We start from the raw sequence: 19,747 nt of genomic DNA, 5'->3' as shown, positions 1-19,747 counted from the left end.
CCGTTTGTCCAACACATATGCAGACTACACCCTGACGTAGTACCTTTAACGGACATTCTCACCGCACATCCTCGGACCAGGTAAATATTGGTAGCTTTAATATACAAACGATTCAAATTCCATATCCCTGTCTCCCTCTATGTGTTCGTTAGTTTATGGATGCCACCCTATGTTGCCATCAAAGCCTAAAAACGTTATTCTGATGATCGTGTTATTATGTGTTTTTATGCAAAAATAAAAAATAAAAATAACAGACGGAAGGAAGGTGCGGTTGTATTTGATTGTCAGTAAATAATAGGCTATATATTATTTGTTATTATTAGACAATATGATTTAGTGTTAGGCTTTTTAAACATTTTTTGTTGTTGCTGTGTTGACAGTTCTACAATGCATGCATTTAACGCACCTGCAGCATTCCTTTGCCAACTAGGCTATTTAACGTGTCAGTGTTTCCTTATTGTATGGTTAGGTTAGGCGAATTGTCATCATGGCTCTATCTATATCATAGTTACAGGCCTTGGTATGATGACATTCCGAATACATTTTATTGTTTTCAGTTGTCGCACTGTTACCTAAAAGCCCAATCAATGCATGTGATGCTGACGGCTGACATGCTTCCAGCCTACAGTCAGCCTTTTGGTTTGGCGGTTCATTGGGCTGCCGTTTATGATAAAAACATGTTCTAATAGTAAACTCAACATGACAGATCTGTCAAATTAGCTGATTTGACTGCAGATGGCGTTGACACCTATGAATGAATCTGTACGGTTTGCAGAAATTGGTCTGCAAAAACAACAACGTCACACCCAGCTATTGCACTCACGGGAACCGAGATAAGGTCTGCCTGCAAGCAGATCATGAGACTGTTTTTGAGTTCTGCGTTTGTGGAAGTATAAATTAAATATTTGTTCAAGTAAAGCACCAGTGTGTGGAGGTGGAACATGATACACCATTGGCCCTTGCATGTGAAATCACACTGCAATGTACTGCCCTACCAAGCAAAAAGTCAGTAACTGCTCATAGCGTGGAACTGAGAAAAATGTATTTTATTTACCTTGGGTTCACAGTAACTTTGTGCAGTTACTGCTAACATGACCCCCATTTTCTCCAAAACACAATACAGGATACTTGTCCACATGATTAAGCATGTATTTAATGTAGCAAAAAATGACATTAACTAATCTTAGACCAAATGAGCAGTTACTGCCTTTTTGCTTGTTAGGGCAGTGTACACTTTCTAATAGTATGCTCAGAATTGTATTTGTGTTTGAATGAGTAGACTGCAGGTCTACACAGATCTAAAACACTAGGAAGTGGCACCTTAACATCCTAATGCGTGTAGGTTCATTCATTCACATCCTTTCATAGATTTTGAGAATACCTTTCTTCCATCCCAATATGCTCTTTGTGCAGCCTCTCTCTCTCTCTCTCTGAAGCAGAAAGTTATGCGTTCCTGTATACTAGATAGAACCAGTGCATTGCAGCAGACCTGAGTGCTTGGGTAACATGACGCCATAAGAACAGCTCTCTATCTCCTGGATATTTGTTCTCCTTTGTTAGATGGTGAATGGTAATGTTGTGGGAGTGTGTGTTGATTCAAGTGACTGAATTACGTAACTAGCTAGAGAGTCTGGATTGTGTGTGTGTGTGTGTGTGTGTGTGTGTGTGTGTGTGTGTGGTAAAGGTGGGTGTGGCTGGATATACCTGCATCCACTCACCTGTATTCTAGATTACACATTTGTCTAAGGACTCTCTCCCTCTATCTCTTCTTGTTCCCTCTCTCTCTCGACATTTACATTCTGACTCCTTCTCCCTCAGACATCATCTAAGATGGGCGACAACAACCCAGTGAAGCAGGGAGTGGAGACCTTTGACAAGAAGTGTCTAAAGAAGACCAGTACTGCTGAGAAGAACACTCTGCCAACCAAGGAGGGTACGTTTCTCCTACCCTATCTACTTTTCTGTCTCCTTCCCAGTCTCCTTCTTTCCTGTCCTGTCTCCTAACCTGTCTCCTCCCCTTATTGCTCATACTCCTACGTCTGCCACACTCTGTAACTGTTAGTTGTGTATTAGTGTCCTTCTACTGTAGTGTTAGTAGTGTGTTAGTGCCATTCTACTGTAGTGTTAGTGCCCTTCTACTGTAGTGTTAGTAGTGTGTTAGTGCCCTTCTACTGTAGTGTTAGTGCCCTTCTACTGTAGTGTTAGTAGTGTGTTAGTGCCCTTCTACTGTAGTGTTAGTGCCCTTCTACTGTAGTGTTAGTAGTGTGTTAGTGCCCTTCTACTGTAGTGTTAGTAGTGTGTTAGTGCCCTTCTACTGTAGAGTTAGTGCCCTTCTACTGTAGTGTGTTAGTGCCCTTCTACTGTAGTGTTAGTGCCCTTCTACTGTAGTGTGTTAGTGCCCTTCTACTGTAGAGTTAGTGCCCTTCTACTGTAGTGTGTTAATGCCCTTCTACTGTAGTGTTAGTAGTGTGTTAGTGCCCTTCTACTGTAGTGTTAGTGCCCTTCTACTGTAGTGTTAGTAGTGTGTTAGTGCCCTTCTACTGTAGTGTGTTAGTGCCCTTCTACTGTAGTGTTAGTGCCCTTCTACTGTAGTGTGTTAGTGCCCTTCTACTGTAGTGTTAGTGTCCTTCTACTGTAGTGTTAGTAGTGTGTTAGTGCCATTCTACTGTAGTGTTAGTGCCCTTCTACTGTAGTGTTAGTAGTGTGTTAGTGCCCTTCTACTGTAGTGTTAGTAGTGTGTTAGTGCCCTTCTACTGTAGTGTTAGTGCCCTTCTACTGTAGTGTTAGTATTGTGTTAGTGCCCTTCTACTGTAGTGTTAGTGCCCTTCTACTGTAGTGTTAGTAGTGTGTTAGTGCCCTTCTACTGTAGTGTTAGTGCCCTTCTACTGTAGTGTTAGTAGTGTGTTAGTGCCCTTCTACTGTAGTGTTAGTAGTGTGTTAGTGCCCTTCTACTGTAGAGGTAGTGCCCTTCTACTGTAGTGTGTTAGTGCCCTTCTACTGTAGTGTTAGTGCCCTTCTACTGTAGTGTGTTAGTGCCCTTCTACTGTAGTGTTAGTGTCCTTCTACTGTAGTGCTAGTAGTGTGTTAGTGCCATTCTACTGTAGTGTTAGTGCCCTTCTACTGTAGTGTTAGTAGTGTGTTAGTGCCCTTCTACTGTAGTGTTAGTAGTGTGTTAGTGCCCTTCTACTGTAGTGTTAGTGCCCTTCTACTGTAGTGTTAGTGCCCTTCTACTGTAGTGTTAGTAGTGTGTTAGTGCCCTTCTACTGTAGAGTTAGTGCCCTTCTACTGTAGTGTGTTAGTGCCCTTCTACTGTAGTGTTAGTGCCCTTCTACTGTAGTGTGTTAGTGTCCTTCTACTGTAGTGTTAGTAGTGCGTTAGTGTCCTTCTACTGTAGTGTTAGTAGTGTGTTAGTGTCCTTCTACTGTAGTGTTAGTAGTGTGTTAGTGCCCTTCTACTGTAGTGTTAGTGCCCTTCTACTATAGTGTGTTAGTGCCCTTCTACTGTAGTGTTAGTGCCCTTCTACTGTAGTGTTAGTAGTGTGTTAGTGTCCTTCTACTGTAGTGTTAGTAGTGTGTTAGTGCCCTTCTTCTGTAGTGTTAGTGCCCTTCTACTGTAGTGTTAGTGCCCTTCTACTGTAGTGTTAGTAGTGTGTTAGTGCCCTTCTACTGTAGTGTTAGTGCCCTTCTACTGTAGTGTTAGTTGTGTATTAGTGCCCGTCTACTGTAGTGTTAGTTCCCTTCTACTGTAGTGTTAGTAGTGTGTTAGTGCCCTTCTACTGTAGTGTTAGTAGTGTTTTAGTGCCCTTCTACTGTAGTGTTAGTGCCCTTCTACTGTAGTGTTAGTAGTGTGTTAGTGCCCTTCTACTGTAGTGTTAGTGCCCTTCTACTGTAGTGTTAGTAGTGTGTTAGTGCCCTTCTACTGTAGTGTTAGTAGTGTGTTAGTGCCCTTCTACTGTAGTGTTAGTGCCCTTTACTGTAGAGTTAGTGTCCTTCTACTGTAGTGTTAGTAGTGTGTTAGTGTCCTTCTACTGTAGTGTTAGTAGTGTGTTAGTGCCCTTCTACTGTAGTGTTAGTGCCCTTCTACTATAGTGTGTTAGTGCCCTTCTACTGTAGTGTTAGTAGTGTGTTAGTGTCCTTCTACTGTAGTGTTAGTAGTGTGTTAGTGCCCTTCTTCTGTAGTGTTAGTGCCCTTCTACTGTAGTGTTAGTTGTGTGTTAGTGCCCTTCTACTGTAGTGTTAGTGCCCTTCTACTGTAGTGTTAGTTGTGTATTAGTGCCCTTCTACTGTAGTGTTAGTTCCCTTCTACTGTAGTGTTAGTAGTGTGTCAGTGCCCTTCTACTGTAGTGTTAGTAGTGTTTTAGTGCCCTTCTACTGTAGTGTTAGTGCCCTTCTACTGTAGTGTTAGTAGTGTGTTAGTGCCCTTCTACTGTAGTGTTAGTGCCCTTCTACTGTAGTGTTAGTAGTGTGTTAGTGCCCTTCTACTGTAGTGTTAGTAGTGTGTTAGTGCCCTTCTACTGTAGTGTTAGTGCCCTTTACTGTAGAGTTAGTGCCCTTCTACTGTAGCGTTAGTTGTCTATTAGTGCCCTTCTACTGTAGTGGTAGTGCCCTTCTACTGTAGTGTTAGTAGTGTGTTAGTGCCCTTCTACTGTAGTGTTAGTTCCCTTCTACTGTAGTGTTAGTGCCCTTCTACTGTAGTGTTAGTAGTGTATTAGTGCCCTTCTACTGTAGTGTTAGTTCCCTTCTACTGTAGTGTTAGTGCCCTTCTACTGTAGTGTTAGTAGTGTGTTAGTGCCCTTCTACTGTAGTGTTAGTTCCCTTCTACTGTAGTGTTAGTGCCCTTCTACTGTAGTGTTAGTAGTGTATTAGTGCCCTTCTACTGTAGTGTTAGTAGTGTATTAGTGTCCTTCTACTGTAGTGTTAGTGCCCTTCTACTGTAGTGTTAGTAGTGTATTAGTGCCCTTCTACTGTAGTGTTAGTAGTGTATTAGTGCCCTTCTACTGTAGTGTTAGTGCCCTTCTACTGTAGTGTTAGTAGTGTATTTGTGCCCTTCTACTGTAGTGTTAGTAGTGTATTAGTGTCCTTCTACTGTAGAGTTAGTGCCCTTCTACTGTAGAGTTAGTGCCCTTCTACTGTAGAGTTAGTGATGTGTAGTTTCTCTTTATTTGACTGTATGTAAAGTAGAGGGTAAATCTTCACCTGACCATCCAGAAACAGTACACTGTACACTGTTGAGAAGAACACTCACCGTAGGTAACATTTTTACAGTTACGCCCACTGCATTCCAGTTATCAAGTACACGCTTGTCTGACTGCTATCCAGCAGCGTTACAGAACCGTGATGATATTTTAGTGGCTCTGAGGCCTGGCAGCCACCAGTTATTTCTTTGGTATTAATAACATTATGCAGAGTAGTCACAAAAGGCTGGGCTTTCTGGGCCTGTGCATTGAGCTTTGAAGTCAAGCTGCATTGGAGATGCAATCTTAGTGCAGTTAGGGGAGGAGAGTCTGCCTTCTGGTGCAGAAAGGGACTGTACTAGCTAAGGCTTTAGTGCCGACCTAAAGAGGTCTTAGTTCAGACAGGATGGACAAGGCTGAAGCCGTAGGTCAGACAGGAAATGACGTGACAGAGGAGCAGGAAGAGAGGAGTTACGCGGTCACCATGACAGCAGCCTCATCAACATGAACTGATCCTTATCACCCCCCTCCATCAGATTCTGCCTGATTCCTCCTTTCTCTTGTTCCATCCCAAATTGAACCCTTATCCCCACATAGTGCCTGGCTCTGGTCAACAGTACAGCATTTTAGCATTTTAAAGGGAATGCTCATATAACCTCTGTTGTTGCCTCTATCTGTCACGATCCAATCCTAACCTGAGATACTGCATGCCCACATCTCAAACTTCATACATTTTATTTTTTATTTTACCTTTATTTAACTAGACAAGTCAGTTAATTAAGAACATATTCTTATTTTCAATGATGGCCTAGGAACAGTGGGTTAACTGCCTTGTTCAGGGGCAGAACGACAGATTTTTACCTTGGCAGCTCGGGAATGCAACATTTTGCAACCTTTCGGTTACTAGTCCAACGCTCTAACCACTAGGCTACCTGCCGCCTCTACACTCTAACCACTAGGCTACCTTCCGCCTCTACACTCTAACCACTAGGCTACCTGCCGCCTCTACACTCTAACCCCTAGGCTACCTGCCGCCTCTACACTCTAACCACTAGGCTACCTGCCGCCTCTACACTCTAACCACAAGGCTACCTGCTGCCTCTACACTCTAACCCCTAGGCTACCTGCCGCCTCTACACTCTAACCACTATGCTACCTGCCGCCTCTACACTCTAACCACTAGACTACCTGCCGCCTCTACACTCTAACCACTAGGCTACCTGCCGCCTCTATACTCTAACCACTAGGCTACCTGCCGCCTCTACACTCTAACCACTAGGCTACCTGCCGCCTTTACACTCTAACCACAAGGCTACCTGACGCCTCTACACTCTAACCACTAGGCTACCTGCCGCCTCTACACTCTAACCACAAGGCTACCTGCCGCCTCTACACTCTAACCACAAGGCTACCTGCCGCCTCTACACTCTAACCACACGGCTACCTGCCGCCTCTACACTCTAACCACTAGGCTACCTGCCGCCTCTACACTCTAACCACTAGGCTACCTGCCGCCTCTACACTCTAACCACTAGGCTACCTGCCGCCTCTACACTCTAACCACTAGGCTATTGATGTGATTACTGTGATTGCTGTGATTGCTGTGATTACTGTGATTGCTGTGATTACTGTGATTGCTGTGATTGCTGTGATTACTGTGATTGCTGTGATTACTGTGATTGCTGTGATTGCTGTGATTACTGTGATTGCTGTGATTACTGTGATTGCTGTGATTACTGTGATTGCTGTGATTACTGTGATTGCTGTGATTGCTGTGATTGCTGTGATTACTGTGACTGCTGTGATTGCTGTGATTGCTGTGATTACTGTGATTACTGTGATTACTGTGATTACTGTGATTGCTGTGATTGCTGTGATTACTGTGATTACTGTGATTGCTGTGATTACTGTGATTGCTGTGAGTTAAAATTGTCAAAGAGAAACAAAAATATCTTCTTAGCGAAGAGCAATTTCTCAAGCAAGAATTTAGCAGGTTTTGAGTGGGGAGCGGAAAACAGAAAATTAGCTGTTATTGGCAGAGGGGTTTGGAACTCTCTTTCTTATTGGTCTATTAACTAATTTTACCGCATGGTGATGTTACCATGGAACGCCAAATCTCACTCCCACCAAAACAGGCTGAAATTTCAGGCAGCTTTTTCAAACAGCTCTTACACTGAAATGGCATCATCCTTTTCACAATTTCACAGTATTATTCCAAACTCATAGTGTGGAAATGTATATAAATTGTTTGTCAGTAGCAGTGTGGTAGGAGGTGTGATTTGGGTGGATATTCAAGATGTTCTCTGTCCGTAGCAGTGTGGTAAGAGGTGTGATTGGGAGAGCAGTAGTAAGCATCATAACCCCCACCCCAGGACAGAGAATACTGCAATAACCCCCACCCCAGGACAGAGAATACTGCAATAACCCCCACCCCAGGACAGAGAATACTGCAATGCAGGGAGGAACCTCTAGTAATGAAATCTAGACCCCCAATTGAAGTTGGTTGGTTAGGCTTTCTATTTCCAGTTCTCTATTTCCAGGTATTTACATCAGTATTACATGGTCATAATATTAAAATGACATGACAATTACTCTGTTACCATGTTCTATTGTGTAGTCTTCCATTTTATTTCTTAAAGCACAATTTCCCCATAAACTCTGGCAAGTACCAACTTAGACAGGGCTGTACAGTGCAGTATTCCCAACAGACATACCATATAGCTTCACTCAGACAGCCTCACACACACCTCTTGAAGATTTACAGTAGAAACCCGAGGAGAGGGTTGTTGATAGCAGGATTTACAGTAGAAACCTGACGAGAGGGTTGTTGATAGCACAATAAAAGATGCTTGACTATTGGACTGGCGGTTTTACCAGCCAGACTGATAACGAGCCAATGACATGAGAGGAACCATCTGTCTCAGAAGCTGCCTCTCAACCAGCCCCCCTCCTGATGAGAGTGGAATCTTCCTGTGTTCTATTGCTCAGTGATAGCTCGTGATTTTAACGTTCTGTATGATGATGTACTGCCATTTTCTGATACAGTATCTTCCATTTTGGATGGGTTGTGATGTCCTGTTTTGAGTGTTTTGAAATAAATGAGGTGATTAACAAATATATATGATAGTTTGATTACTCAATATGCCATGTATCCATCACAACAGTGATCAAGACATAGACTAATCACTAAGTCTCTTGCTCTCCCCCTCCCTCGCTCGCTCTTTCTCTCACAGATATCGAGCAGGAGAAGAAAGCTGAAGAGGGCTCCAAATGAAACGCCATGGTTCCTCTCCTCCAGTCATCCCTCTCTCTTCTCCTCCACCTAATAAATATGACTATCGCTTCTGCTTCTTTCCGTATCGCCATGTTAGTTAATCACAATGGCGTTGACTCTGATGCTGTGGGGTTAGGGGTGCATGATTAGTAAAGGGAAGGCCAATATGATTTTAACTGTCAAATGTTTTGAATTAGGCTTTTTTTTATGCAGTCTTGGTTGGAAAGGGGTGAACTAAGATAAAGATGGATGAGCCAGGGTTGAACAGAAGGAAGAAATGAACACGTTGTGTTTGTGTCTATGAGCGATAATACTGTCACCGTCTGTTCCACTGTCAACTATGCCCAATGTTCTGCCTGTACACAGTGCCATTCTGGATAAGTTCTGTAACAATAACACTGTCAACTATGCCCAATGTTCTGCCTGTACACAGTGCCATTCTGGATAAGTTCTGTAACAATAACATGAGAGAAGATATTTTTGTTTTAATAAAATGAGTGTTGTAGAACTGAATTTGGGTCTTGTCTTAATTATTTTGACTTCAGTCAATAAGTGTAATCTTGTGATGTTTTTATCATTATATTGAGTATACAATCCTATTAAGATTCATTAAAATATGTACAGCACATTTTGGAAAGTGTTCAGACCCCTTGACTTTTTCCACATTTTGTTATGTTACAGCCTTATTCTAAAATGGAGAAAAAAAATCCCTCTCATCAATCAACACACTATACCCAATAATGACAAAGCAAAACAGGTTTTTAGAAATGTAAGCAAATGTATTAAAAATAAAGAACGGAAATATCAAATTTACATAAGTATTCAGACTCCGTACTTTGTTGAAGCACCTTTGGCAGCGATTACAGCCTCAAGTCTTCTTGGGCATGAAGCTACAAGCTTGGCACACCTGTATTTAGGGAGTTTCTCCCATTTTTCTCTGCATGTCCTCTCAAGCCCTGTCAGGTTGGATGGGGAGCGTCGCTGCACAGCTATTTTCAGGTCTCTCCAGGAATGTTCGATCGGGTTCAAGTCCGGGCTCTGGCTGGGCCACTCAAGGACATTCAGAGACTTGTCCCGAAGCCACTCCTGCATTGTCTTGGCTGTGTGATAGGGTTGTTGTCCTGTTGGAAGGTGTACCTTCGCCCCAGTCTGAGGTCCTAAGTGCTCTGGAGCAGGTTTTCATCAAGGATCTCTGTACTTTTCTCCGTTTATCTTTCCCTCGAACCTGACAAGTCTCCCAGTTCCTGCCACTGAAAAACATCCCCACAGCATGATGCTGCCACCACCAACATGCTTCACTGTAGTGATGGTGCCAGGTTTCCTCCAGACGTGACTATCACGTTTCAGGTAAGACGCAGATGCAGACGAAATCGAAGTAACAACAGCTGAGTTTAGGCAAAAAGCAGGTCAAGGCAGGCAGAGGGCGGTAATCCAGATAGGTGGGGCAAAGGTACAGGACGGCAGGCAGGGTCAGGGGAGGCAGAATGGTCAGCACTGGGAAAACTAGGAAAACAGGAACAATCAAGGAAACAGGAGACAAAGGGCTGTGAGACATTGGTTTAACTCTGGACACATGAAAGGTAAGATGTATATGAATGGTACGGGGCAGCAGAAGACGAACAGCAGAGGGGCTAACGACTTTGGAGGGGCAGATCCCGGTTGGACAGCCATACCTTCTGTCCTAGCCAATGCCGGGGTCCGGTTGTGAACTGCTTGTCGTCGATACCTGGAGGTGGTCTTGAGGAGGGCCGACCGGGCTCTCCTCCAGGTACGACGACAGCGGTGAACAAACATCTGGGCAGAAGGTATGCCGACCTCTTCTTCCTGCTCAGGGAAGAGCGGGGGCTGATACCCCCAGGGAACACTCAAAAGGTGATAGGTCCGTGGCAGAGCAGGGAAGGGTGTTGTGGGCATATTCAACCCACACAAGCTGCTGGCTCCAGGTGGTAGGGTTGGCGGAGACCAGGCAGAGCAGAGTCGTCTGGTTGGCTCGCTCCGACTGGCGGTGGAACCCGGAGGACAGGATGGCCAACAACCCAATGAGGGTGCAGAACGCCTTCCAGTACTGGGTGGAGAACTGAGGACCCCAGTCGGAGACCATGTCTACTGGTAGACCATGGATCTGGAAGATGTGCTGCATGAGCTGGGCCATCTCTTTGGCAGAGGGTAGTTTGGGGAAAGGAATGAAGTGGGCAGCTTTGGAAAACCGATCCACCACAATCAGGATGGTGGGGGAAGACCCGTGACAAAGTCCAGGGAGATGTGAGACCAGGTACGGTGAGGGACAGACAGAGGTTGGAGGAGACCAGCCAGAGCTTGCCGAGGAGTGTTGTTCTGTGCACAAACCATGCAAGTGGCGACAAATGCGGACATGTCATGTCAGGAGATGGTGTTTCGTAGCTGGTCCGGATCTGCTGGGTCAGTCATGGTCAGTTCGTACTATCACGTTTCAAGTAAGACCCAGATGCAGACAACGTCAAAGTAACAACAATTTATTAATCGAACAGGGGCAGGCAAAAAGCAGGTCAAGGAGGGTAGAGGGCGGTATACAGATAGGTGGGGCAAAGGTACAGGACGGCAGGCAGGGTCAGGGCAGGTAGAATGGTCAACACCAGGAAAACTAGGAAAACGAGAGACAGGAGCAGAGGGTAAAACACTGGTAGGCTTTACGAAACAAAACGAACTGGCAACAGACAGACAGAGAACACAGGTATAAATACACAGGGATAATGGGGAAGATGGGCGACACCTGGAGGGGGTGGAGACACTCGCAAAGACAGGTGAAACAGATCAGGGCGTGGCAGTGACACTTGGCATTCAGGCCAGAGTTCAATCTTGGTTTCATCAGACCAGAGAATCTTGTTTCTCATGGTCAGAGTCCTTTAGGTGCCTTTTTGCAAACTCCAAGCAGGCTGTCATGTGCCTTTTACTGAGGAGTGGTTTCTAAATGGACACTCTACCATAAAGGCCTGATTGGTGGAGTGCTGCAGAGAGGGTTGTCCTTTTCGAAGGTTCTCTCATCTCCACAGAGGAACTCTGGAGCTCTGTCAGAGTGACCATCGGGTTTTTGGTCACCTCCCTGACCAAGGCCCTTCTCCCGATTGCTCATATTGGCCGGGCGGCCTGCTCTAGGAAGAGTCTTGGTGGTTCCAAACTTCTTCCATTTAAGAATGATGGAGGCCACTATGTTCTTGGAGACATTCAATGCTGCAGACATTCCTTTTACCCTTCCCCAGATCTGTGTCTCGACACAATCCTGTCTCGGAGCTCTACAGACAATTCCTTCGACCTCATGGCTTGGTTTTTGCTCTGACATGCACTGTCAGCTGTGTGCCTTTCCAAACCATGTCCAATCAATTTAATTTACCACAGGTGGACTCCAATGAAGTTGTAGAAACATCTCAAGGATGATTAATGGAAACAATTTCGATTTCGAGTCTCGTAGCAAAGGATCAAAGGATCTGAATACTTGTGTAAATAAGGTATTTAATTTTTTGTTGTTGTCTAGAAACCTTGTTTTCACTTTGTCATTATGGAGTATTGTGTGTAGATTGATGAGGGGGGAAAAATGTAATCCATTTTAGAAAAAGGCTGTAAAGTAACAAGATGTGGAAAAAGTGAAGGAGTCGGAATACTTTCCGAATGCCCTGTACATGAATGGACAAAGCCATCGATTATGTGACACCATTCATTCCTATGTGAAGACTCAATAGCGCATTGAAGCCAAATGAAGTCCGTTAAAATGGCGTCTCATGGAGACATAGGATGCGCAGTTTGAGCTACTCCAGGAAGTGACGTTGCTGACTAGAGCAGTTGCAGGCCGAACGGGGTACTGCAGATGCCATTAGTCACTAAATTATCCTTAAATTATCCTTCTGCATGATTTTAAAATAATCAGTTCAAGGACATACATCTGGTGTATTACAATAAATAATTTGTACCATGATTGTCTTCAAAACATAATTTTATTTACATGAAGATTGATCATGAAGATTACAATTTTTCCATTCACTATAATTGGAGGCCCTGTTTTCTGCAAACAATGCCTGCAGTACCGCCTTGAACCGCCGTGGCTTCAATTAGAGGGTTCAGTCGTTCTCCATTGATACGGTGCTTTTGTTGGCCCTAAAATGAAAATATTTACATGTCATTGTGTGCTACACAGGTATTGTAATACTATTTAGTCTCAGCCAAGTGTAACATATGTAGCTAGTCAGCCGTTCAACTGATACCTCCAACTCTAACTACAAACTCAAGCAAAGCTGAGGATCCTCCAGTCAAACATGAAACACCCTTCACTATGCTAAAACTATTACAGTGATGCGCCTTCAAACAAAAGTTAACAGCAGATGTTTTTCATAGGAACAGCATTGCAGCACAACACAAGCACAAGTATAATCCGAGCTGTACATTTAGTTGGGCGCTTCCTTGAATATTGAAATGCAAGCTCTACCAAGGTTTCTCCCCACACATTCTGCATTGCTTGGGTAAAACTTTTAGGGTTTTTCGATATCCAGCCTGGTGTAGTGACAGTTTCTGTCCCAAATGGTACATTATTCCCTATATAGAGCATTACTTTTGACCAGGGCACTATGGGCCTGATCAAAAGTAGTGCACTACAAAATTAATAGACATTTGGGACACAACTGTACCCCTCTCCTCCCTCTGCCTCTGCAGCAGGCCTCAGAATGCCCCTCTCCTACCTCTGCCTCTGCAGCATGCTCCTCTCCTCAATCTGCCTCAGCAGTGGACCAACAGAGTTATGAGTTATGGGTGCTGTATTAGCTGATATATATATTGCATTATCTGGAGTCTTCTTCTGCACAATTACCCAACACTTTTTAAGTTACGGCACTGCAAAAAAAAGGGGAAGTCAAGATCATGTTAGTAACAGGTCTGCCTGTTCTTATAGCTGAGAAAGAGAGGACTCATGTCAATGAATTTAGCAGAGGAGATTTGAAATAACTGGGTACCAAGAAGGATGTTGTTGTTTTTAAACCTCCGGTTTGCTACAACACGTTTCCTCTGGATCCTGCTTCCACTTGTGGAATAGACTTGCCAGATCTCACAGACACACACTCCACAGTGTGTTTGACTCCACAGTGTGTTTGACTCCACAGTGTGTTTGACCCCACAGTGTGTTTGACAGTGTATTTCTGACATATTACTGTAAGTAAGAGGGAGTTACAATCATAGGACATCATTCATAGATAAACGTCCTCCCAGTGACGAGTATAAGGCTGTATTCAACCAATTATCCCATCAATGAGAAACGTCCTCCCAGTGATTGGTATAAACGCATGTATTCAACCAATTATCATTTATTTTTATTTCATTTAATTATGATAATTATCCCATTGTTGATTTTGTGAGTGGACCACCTTAGCTACAGCCTTTATTCTCCTCACTGGGAGGATGTTTATCTCAGCTATGGGATAATTGGTTAAATATGGTCTCAAATAGAGACGGAATCTGCCCTGGCAGAGTTCCACATGCCCCTCTTCACTATCTCTATGGTGTCATAAGGATGAACTCTCTAGTAGTCTAGTCTAATGGATGACACACGTCATAGAGACCGGTAATATCTAGGAGGACAAAGACCATAGAGTGGTGATATCCTCAGTGATGTGTGTCCTACTGCTGAACGTGCACATGCAGAGCCTTCAGAAAGTGTTCACACCCCTTGACTTTTTCACATGTTATTGTGTTACAGCCTGAACTTCATTCATTCATTGATTCATTTGAGATGGTGTGTCACTGGCTTACACACAATACCCCCATAATGTCAAAGTGGAATTACATTTTTACAAATAAATTAAAAATTAAAAGCTGCAATGTCAAGAGTCAATAAGTATTCAACCCCTTTGTTATGACAAGCCTAAATAAGTTCAGGAGTAAAAATGTGCTTAACAAATCAATACATTTGCTAAAATTTCGCTAAGCAGGTTTTCACTTTGTCATTATGGGGTATTGTGTGTAGATGGATGAGATTTTAAAAAATCTATTTAATCCATTTTGAATTCAGGCTGTAACACAACAAAATGTGGAATAATTCAAAGGGTATATATACTTTCTGACAACACTGTAGGCTACTGTGTGTGTGTGTCAGATCAAATGGTATTGGTCACATATAGGGTGTTTACAAACACTACAGTAACAAGATCATCCACATGTATCGATCACATTTTTACTGATACTGTAGAACTTTGTTCATCTAGGAACACTTGAACATCTTGGCCATATTCTGTTATAATCTCCACCCGGCACAGCCAGAAGAGATTTCTTCCTAGGTTCTGGTCTTTCTAGGGAGTTTTTCCTAGGCACCGTGCTTCTACACCTGCATTGCTTGCTGTTTGGGGATTTAGGCTGGGTTTCTGTACAGCACCTTGAGATATCAGCTGATGTACGAAGGGCTTTATATATACATTTGATTGATTGATTGATTGATTCTAAAGCTGTATCCGTACCCATTGGATGCAGTGATCACAATACAGTGGCTATATCCAGGAAAGCCAAAGTTTCAACAGCTGGGCCTAAAATAGTGTACTGTATAAGAGATCATACAAAAGATTTTGCTGTGACTCTTATGTGGATAATGTTAAAAAATAGTTGTTGGTCTGATGTGATTAATGAGGAGCATCCAGACACTGCACTTGATGAATTTATGAAATTGCTTCTTCCAATTATTGATAAACATACACCTGTTAAGAAACTGACTGTTAGAACTGTTAAGGCTCCGTGGATTGATGAGGAATTGAAAAACTGTATGGTTGAAAGAGATGGGGCTAAAGGAATGGCTAATAAGTTTGGCTGCACATCTGACTGGCTGACCTACTGCAAATCGAGAAATTATGAAATTACTAAACTCACCAAAAAGAGGAATAAACTGTATTATGAAGTCAAAATAAATGATATACAGACTGATGGAAAAACACTTTGGAGTACATTAAATGAAATGATGGGCAGAAAGACAAATTCAATTCCATCTTTCATCGAATCAGATGGCTTATTCATCACAAAACCATTTGATGTTGGCAATTATTTTATTAATGATTACTTAATTGGCAAAGTTGGCAAACTTAGGCAGGAAATGCCAACAACGAACACAGTGAGCAATTGTATTCATGCATAAAAAAATCTATATGAAAGAAAAGCATTGTAGGTTTGAATTTTGTAAAGTTAGTGTGGGAGAGGTGGAACAATTATTGTTATCGATCAATAATGACAAACCTTCTGGCATTGACAACATAGATAGAAAGCTACTGAGGATAGTAGCTGACTCTATAGCCACTCCTATCTGTCATATCTTTAATCTGAGCCTAGAGGAAAGTCTTTGTTCTCAGGCCTGGAGGGAAGCCAAAGTCATTCCGCTACCCAAGAGTGGTCAAACGGCCTTTACTGGTTCTAACAGCAGACCTGTAAGCTTGCTGCCAGCTCTTAGCAAACTGAAAAAATTATGTTTGACCAAATACAATGCTATTTCTCTGTAAACATATTAACAACAGACTTTCATCATGCTTATAGAGAAGGGCACTCAACATGTACTGCACTGACACAAATGACTGATGATTGGTTGAAAGAAATTAATAATAAGATTGTGGGAGCAGTAACAAGAGTACTGTTCGATTTCAGTGCAGCCTTTGATATTATTGACCATAATCTGTTGTTGAAAAACTTATGTTATGGCTTTTCAACCTCTTCCATATCGTTGATTCAGAGCCATCTATCTAATAGAACTCAAAGGGTTTTCTTTAATGGAAGCTTCTCTAATGTCAAACATGTAAAGTGCGGTGTACCGCAGGACAGCTCTCTAGGCCCTCTGCTCTTTTCCATTTTTAGCAATGACCTGCCACTGGCATTAAACAAAGTCTGTGTGTGTCCATGTATGCTGATGATTCAACCATATACGCATCAGAAACCACAGCTAATGAAGTCACTGAAACCCTTAACAAAGAGTTTCAGTCTGTTTTGGAATGGGTGGCCAGTCATAAACTGGTCCTGAACATCTCTAAAACTAAGATCATTGTATTTTGTACAAATCATTCCTTAAATTCTAGACCTCAGCTGAATCTGGTAATGAACAGTGTGGCTGTTGAACAAGTTGAGGAGACTAAATTACTTGCCGTTACCTTAGATAGTAAACTGTCATGGTCAAAACATATATATTCAATGGTTGTAAAGATGGGGAAAGGTCTGTCTGTAATAAAGAGATGCTCTACTTTTTCGACATCACACTCCAACAAGCAAGTCCTGCAGGCTCTAGTGTTATCATATCTTGATCAATGTCAAGACGTGTGGCCAAGTGCTGCAAGGAAAGACCTGGTTAAGCTGCATCTGGCCCAGAACAGAGCGGCACATCTTGCTCTTAATTGTAATCAGAGGGCTGATATAAATACTATGAATACCAGTCTCTCTTGGCTAAGAGTTGATGAGAGACTGACTGCATCACTTCTTCTTTTTATAAGAAACATTAATGTGTTGAAAACCACAAATTGTTTGCATAATCAACTTACACACAGCTCTGACATACACACTTATCCCACCAGACATGCCACCAGGGGTCTTTTCACTGTCCCCAAATCCAGAACAAATTCAAGAAATATAGAGCCCTTATTGCATGGAACTTCCTTCCATCTCATATTGCTCAAATAAACAGCAAACCTGGTTTCAAAAACAGATAAAGCAACACCTCACGGCACAACGCATCTTCCCTATTTGACCTATATAGTTTGTGTGAATGTATTGATATGTAGGCTACGTGTGCCTTTAAAAAAACATTGATGTAGTTCTGTCGTTGAGCTGTTCTTGTCTATTAATGTTCTGTATTACATCATGTTTCATGTTCTGTGTGGCCCCAGGAAGAGTAGCTGCTGCTGTTACATCATGTGTCATGTTCTGTGTGACCCCCAGGAAGAGTAGCTGCTGCTGTTAGGTCATGTTTCATGTTCTGTGTGGCCCCCAGGAAGAGTAGCTGCTGCTGTTAGGTCATGTTTCATGTTCTGTGTGAACCCCAGGAAGAGTAGCTGCTGCTGTTAGGTCATGTTTCGTGTTCTGTGTGGCCCCAGGAAGAGTAGCTGCTGCTGTTACATCATGTTTCATGTTCTGTGTGGCCCCAGGAAGAGTAGCTGCTGCTGTTATGTCATGTGTCATGTTCTGTGTGACCCCCAGGAAGAGTAGCTGCTGCTGTTAGGTCATGTTTCATGTTCTGTGTGGCCCCCAGGAAGAGTAGCTGCTGCTGTTAGGTCATGTTTCATGTTCTGTGTGAACCCCAGGAAGAGTAGCTGCTGCTGTTAGGTCATGTTTCATGTTCTGTGTGACCCCCAGGAAGAGTAGCTGCTGCTGTTAGGTCATGTTTCATGTTCTGTGTGGCCCCAGGAAGAGTAGCTGCTGCTGTTAGGTCATGTTTCATGTTCTGTGTGACCCCCAGGAAGAGTAGCTGCTGCTGTTAGGTCATGTTTCATGTTCTGTGTGGCCCCCAGGAAGAGTAGCTGCTGCTGTTACATCATGTTTCATGTTCTGTGTGAAACCCAGGAAGAGTAGCTGCTGCTGTTACATCATGTTTCATGTTCTGTGTGGCCCCCAGGAAGAGTAGCTGCTGCTGTTAGGTCATGTTTCATGTTCTGTGTGAAACCCAGGAAGAGTAGCTTAATCTTTGATCAAACGGGGAAAAATATACCAGGGAGATATTTCACATATTGCAACATATTGTAAACTGACTGTAAGTCGCTCTGAATAAAAATGAGAGATGTAAAATGTCATGTAAATGTTTCCTCTGTGCAGTATTCACAGAGGACACATGATCTCATTAGCAGAAGACAGATGACACACACAGAATTGACGATGCACAGAGTAACACATGAACAACAGGGAGCAAATGTAAGTAAGTACTGTAAGTAAATGTAACGAGCAAACTCCATGTTGATCCTATATTTACTGTGGTTATCTAGCCACAATAAGACGCTTGAATTTCCTTTTGAACAGCCCCCACCCATCTTTACTTTGAACCCAGACCATAATAATAACACCATAACAAGCTCATGGGGTGCGTGCTCAGTCCCCTCCTGTCCTCCCTGTTCACCCACGACTGCATGACCAGGCACGACTCCAACACCATCATTAAGTTTGCAGACGACACAACAGTGGTAGGCCTGATCAACGACAACGACGAGACAGCCTATAGGGAGGAGGTCCTGGCCTGGCCGGGTGGTGCCAGAATAACAACCTCTCCCTCAACACAATCAAGACAAAGGAGATGATTGTGGACTACAGGAAAAGGAGGACCGAGCACGCCCCCATTCTCATCGACGGGGCTGTAGTGGAGCAGGTTGGGAGCTTCCAGTTCCTTGGTGTCCACATCACCAACAACTATCATGGTCCAAACACACCAAGACAGGTGTGAAGAGGGCACGATAAAGCCTATTCCCCCTCAGGAGACTAAAAAAGATCCTCAAAAGGTTCTACAGCTGCAACATCGAGAGCACTGGTTGCATCACTGCCTGGTACGTCAACTGCTCGGTATCTGACCGCAAGGCACGACAGAGGGTAGTGCGAACGGCCCAGTACATCACTGGGGCTAAGCTGCCTGCCATCCAGTACCTCTACACCAGGCAGTGTCAGAGGAAGGCCCTAACAATTGTCAAAAAAATTGCATGGCAAGCGGTACCGGAGCTCCAAGTCTAGGACCAAAACGCTTCTCAACAGCTTCTCCCCAAAGCCATAAGACTCCTGAACAGGCAAACAAATGGCTACCCGGACTATTTGCATTGTGTCCCGCCACCCGCCAACCCCCCACCCGCCAACCCCTCTTTTTCGCTGCTGCTACTCTCTGTTGATCATAAATGCATAGTCACTTTAACTATACCTACCTGTACATATTGCCTCAATCAGCCCGACTAACCGGTGCCTGTACATAGCCTCGCTACTGTATATAGCCTCGCTAATGTTATAGCCTCGCTACTGTATATAGCCTCACTACTGTATATAGCCTCGCTAATGTTATAGCCTCGCTACTGTATATAGCCTCACTACTGTATATAGCCTCGCTAATGTTATAGCCTCGCTACTGTTATAGCCTCTCTACTGTTATAGCCTCTCTACTGTATATAGCCTCTCTACTGTTATAGCCTCTCTACTGTATATAGCCTCTCTACTGTTATAGCCTCTCTACTGTTATAGCCTCTCTACTGTATATAGCCTCTCTACTGTATATAGCCTCTCTACTGTATATAGCCTCTCTACTGTATATAGCCTCTCTACTGTATATAGCCTCTCTACTGTATATAGCCTCTCTACTGTTATTT

The 19,747-nt window shown here is 43.4% G+C and overlaps 1 protein-coding gene across 1 annotated transcript; it reads left to right on the top strand.

Annotated features, from left to right (window-relative positions):
* The first annotated feature begins 1,821 nt into the window (after positions 1-1,821).
* Positions 1,822-8,960, top strand: LOC110504560 (thymosin beta-a). The gene is made up of 2 exons (XM_036970223.2): positions 1,822-1,933; positions 8,407-8,960. Exons 1-2 carry the CDS (start codon positions 1,831-1,833, stop codon positions 8,445-8,447), a joined length of 144 nt encoding a protein of 47 aa, XP_036826118.1. The 5' UTR covers positions 1,822-1,830; the 3' UTR covers positions 8,448-8,960.
* Positions 8,961-19,747: the final 10,787 nt, after the last annotated feature.

The sequence above is a fragment of the Oncorhynchus mykiss genome, chromosome 25 (assembly GCF_057628025.1).
Source record: "Oncorhynchus mykiss isolate SJ-2025 chromosome 25, ASM5762802v1, whole genome shotgun sequence".
Taxonomy (NCBI): domain Eukaryota; kingdom Metazoa; phylum Chordata; class Actinopteri; order Salmoniformes; family Salmonidae; genus Oncorhynchus; species Oncorhynchus mykiss.
This window is presented reverse-complemented; position numbering and strand designations above follow the sequence as displayed.